At 41.5% G+C, this 4,622-nt stretch overlaps 1 protein-coding gene across 1 annotated transcript; it reads right to left on the reverse strand.

Annotated features, from left to right (window-relative positions):
- Positions 1-1,300: 1,300 nt before the first annotated feature.
- Positions 1,301-3,389, reverse strand: LOC133256570 (olfactory receptor 1B1). The gene has a single exon (XM_061431362.1). It carries the CDS (start codon positions 3,110-3,112, stop codon positions 2,159-2,161), a length of 954 nt encoding a protein of 317 aa, XP_061287346.1. The 5' UTR covers positions 3,113-3,389; the 3' UTR covers positions 1,301-2,158.
- Positions 3,390-4,622: the final 1,233 nt, after the last annotated feature.

The raw sequence follows: 4,622 nt of genomic DNA on the forward strand, positions 1-4,622 counted from the left end.
CCAGGTCTCCTGCATTGCAGGCAGATTCTTTACCAGCTGAGCCACAGGGGAAGCCCAAGAATACTGGAGTGGGTAGCCTATCACTTCTCCAGCAGATCTTCCTGACCCAGGAATGGAAGCAGGGTCTCCTGTATTGCAGGCAGATTCTTTACCAACTGAGTTATCAGGGATGCCATTGGGGAAATACAAACTAAACCCACAACGAAGCAGGACCGCACACATGTTTGAATTGCTATCATCAAAAAGACAAGTGTTGGCCAAGATGTGGAGAAAAGGGAAACTCCTGGGCACTGATGGTGGAAATATAAATTAGTATAGCCACTATGGAAAACAAAAAAAAATTTAAATATAACTACCATGCAATCCAGCAATCCCACTTCTGGGTATATACTTGAACTCCCATGTTTATTATAGCATTATTCGACATAACCAAGATAGGGAAACAACCTAAGTGTCAATCAATGGATGAACAGGTAAAGAAAATGTGATACAAATATACAGTGGAATATTACTCAGCTATGAGAAAGAAGGAAATCCTATTTGTGGAAACACAGGTGAACAATGAAGACATTATGCTACATTAGATAAGTCAGAGAAAGACAGTGCTGTATGATACCACTTATTTGTGGGATCTAAAGAAAATAAAATCACAAAAACAGAGTAAAATGGTGGTTACCAGGAGTTGGGCGTAAGGGTAGAATTGGGAAGATGTTGCTTAAGGGTACAAACTTACAACTAGTAGATAAATAAGTCTTGGAAATAATGCACAGCAGACTAAATATAGACAATACTGTATCATAAACTTCTAAATTTCTAAGCAACTAGATCTTAATCGTTCCCACCACAAAAAAGAAATGATAATTATATGCTAGAGGGGTTAGCTGTAACTATACTGGTAATCAAACTACAGTATATAAATGTAATAAATCAACACATTATACACCTTAAACTTACACAATGCCATATGTTAATTATATATCAATTTTAAGTGTTTTGTTTATCACTGTAAATTTAAGAGATCACAAAATAGAGGTCAATGTCTAGTTCTCAAAAATCTAAGTACAACCAATTTATTTTATCTATTGTTGAAATAGTTCACTGTTTCTTGTATTATGCAGCAAAGTATTTAGCTTGCATTTTCTTCATATATTTTACTTTAAGAAATGTAAATTAAAATTAACTGAAAATATTAATATACAGAACAGAATTCACATACATCAGAATAAGACATTCATACCATGAGAAGCCCATGGAAACTGGGGCTCACGTGTGGAATAATAGAATCATAGCCCCCGTTTCACACTCACTTCTGGGCATATATTTGCTCACTTAATGAAAAAGGTAAGAAATTGACATCTCTATTTACTTAAACTTCTCTTCCACTAACTTTCTCACATACACCAACCTACGCCCCACAAACCAGCTCACGGAATTCAATGTGACTATAATTAACTTCACTGTCTTTGCTTTAGCTCAGAATTTCACAACATTATTCCCATATTTCTGCAACTGGAATTACATAACTCAGACTTAGTGACACATTTCTATCCTCTGAAGATAAATGGCCAGAAGGAAAATTCTGGAGGTTTGCTGATGAGGAAGCCCTGAGCATGTGTGGCATGAATGTGGGAGTTTTCACAGCTGTCAGAGCATCAGACCAATAAGAACTAAAACTGGAGTTCCGTAAATTGCCCGGGCCACTCCCTGCTTTCAACTCCAAAAGCAGCCCTGCTCAAATCTGCCCACTTCTTTCCTCATCTAATCAATACGGCTCTTTGTTGTTGCTGTTCAGTCACTCAGTCGTGTCTGACTCTTTGCAATCCCACGGACTGCAGCATGACAGGCTTCCCTGTCCTTCACCATCTCCCAGAGCTTGCTCAAACTCATGTCCATTGAGTCAGAGATGCCATCCAACTATCTCATCCTCTGTTACCCCCTTCTCCTCCTGCCTTCAGTCTTTCCCAGCATCAGAGTCTTTTCTAATGAGTCGGCTCTTCACATCAGGTGGCCAAAGTATTGGAGCTTCAGCTTCAGTATCAGTCCTTCCAATGAATATTCAGGGTTGATTTCCTTTAGGATTGATTGGTTTGATCTTCTTGCAGTCCAAGGCACTCTCAAGAGTCTTCTCCAACACTGCAGTTCAAAAGCATCAGGCTAATCAGGAGGCCACCCTCTCTCCTCTAAGCAGCCTATGGAATGCACTCTTGACATCCTTGTTGCGAAGGCTGTACACAAAAGGGTTGGCCAAAGGCGTAATGGACGTGTACATCACAGCAGCCACCATGTCCTGATCCTGAGAGTTCTGGGAAGGAGGCTGGAAGTAGACCCAGATGATGGTGCCATAGAAAAAGCCAACCATGGTGAGATGGGACCCACAGGTGGAGACTGCACGGTGGCGACCAGCTGCTGAGGGCAAACGTAGGATGGTGGCCCCAATGCGGATGTAGGAGAGTACAATGAGGGCACAAGGGCCCATCATGAGGAAGCCTCCCTCCAAGAATATGGCCAGCTCATTGCGATGGATGTCAGAGCAAGAGGCTCGCAAAAGTGGCCAGTGGTCACAAAAGAAGTGGAGAAGGCGAACGTTGCCTTCGGCATCCGCAGCCCAGGAAAGAGGCAACAGGAGTCCCACATGCAGCATGGTGTGCACCACAGACACCACCCAACAGAAGGCCAGTAAGCGGGCACAGCATTGGCGATTCATCACTGAATGGTAGTGCAGAGGGTCACAGATGGCCATGTATCGATCCAGAGCCATGACAGAAATAACAAGTGTGTCTGTAACGCCAAACACATAAAAGAAGAATAACTGGGCCAGGCAGCGGGCAACAGGAATGGCTGGGTCATGAGTGACCAGATGGGCCAGCAACTGGGGCAGAATGACTGTGGACAGCCCCATGTCTATAACTGAGAGACCACGGAGCAGATAGTACATAGGTGAGTGGAGCCTGGAGTCCCGGGAGATGAGCAGCACTAAAGTCACATTCCCCATCATAGTGGTCAGGTAAATAGCCAGGAACAGGACAAAGAGGACAATGGGAGGGACTTCAGCTCCTGAGAACATGAGAAGCAAGAAAACTGGAGAATGTGAAGCATTAGGGGCACAGCCCATGATGAATGACAAAGAGCCCACCTGAAAGAGTTTGAATCAAAAACCAAGTCGTGGGTCATAGGTTACAGCTCATAACAATTTTAGTTAATTTATGTACATTCTTCAAGCTCCTTAAGGACTTAAATTCAACTGAGCACTATAGCCCTTACTAAGTCTATGACTTTACTCCCTGAATTTGTTATAGCATTTTTTCCTTTACTTCTTCCTTGCCGTCCACTCTAATGGGTTCTTCTACGTAATCCACATACCCTGATAAAGTTCCTTGTACTATAAAAACCCTTCATTCAATATTATCTTTTCATCCAACTACTATTTATCTCCTTCCAGTGACAAACTTCACAAAAAAATTTCTATACTCACTGTCTCTAGCTCCTCATCTTCTAGTCACACTTCATCACCTGGCCATCTTCATGATTTCTTTGTATGAACCTGTAAGGAACATAATGTATTATTTAATATGTAACATATAAAGAAATGAATCTTTATAAGTAGTTGGTTTTTGTAGCAAAATTGCTTCAGGTTGTCATGAACTAACTTGTTTTTCCCTTTTATTTGATTTGGTTGGTTAACAGCATCATCATTTTCATCCATTTGATGGACCAAACCAAAAACAGGGGGACTGTCTCCATCATCTCCCCATATCCAATCACTCCTTGAGTTCTTTTCCCTTACAGTAATCACCTACCTATAAAATCTTCCTCTTGGAGCATCATATGAGCCCACCGGAGAGCAGCCACAGGTAACGATTGCTGCATTCTTCCCAGAAAAGACTAATTCAAACCCTTGCTCATCCCTTGGAACCCCCCCTCAGGACTGACATTAGACTGTACCCCTCCAGATTTAATAGTCTAAGACTGTCTAATCCAAACTAGAAGCCTTTCAAGATAACACAGCTCATGCACCCTCCTTGGATCCAGTTATCCCAAGAAAAACTCATAATCTCATTCCAACATATTCTGGAAATACAGCCTTCTCAAATTGTTCTCCATGCACTGGCAGGAATTGCACTTGGACCCTCCCCAAATGTTCATTAAGGCCTTAAATAACATTTTTAGATGTATCTTCATTTCCAAACTTGTTTTCTTAAACTATCTTTTCATTATCGATTTTTAATATAACATTGTGACCAAATAATTAAATCTCTATGAGATTAGTTCTTAGAAGCATTTTGAGACTCACTTTGTGAAATAAAATGTGGCTAACTGGACCTATGGAATACAGAAAGTGGCCCCAAAACAAACTCATAATTTTTAGAATTGAAAAGGCATTCTCAGTGAATGATGGATTATTCAGCTAAATACTGTACTATATGTATATATATTTTCAGTTCAGTTCAGTCACTCAGTTGTGTCAGACTCTTTGCGACCCCATGAACCGCAGCACGCCAAGGCCTCCCTGTCCATCACCAACTCCCAGAGTTCACCCAAACCCATGTCCATTGAGTTGGTGATGCCATCCAACCATCTCATTCTCTGTCATTCCCTTCTCCTCCTGCCCTCAATCTTTCCCA

This window comes from Bos javanicus, chromosome 11, assembly GCF_032452875.1.
Source record: "Bos javanicus breed banteng chromosome 11, ARS-OSU_banteng_1.0, whole genome shotgun sequence".
Taxonomy (NCBI): domain Eukaryota; kingdom Metazoa; phylum Chordata; class Mammalia; order Artiodactyla; family Bovidae; genus Bos; species Bos javanicus.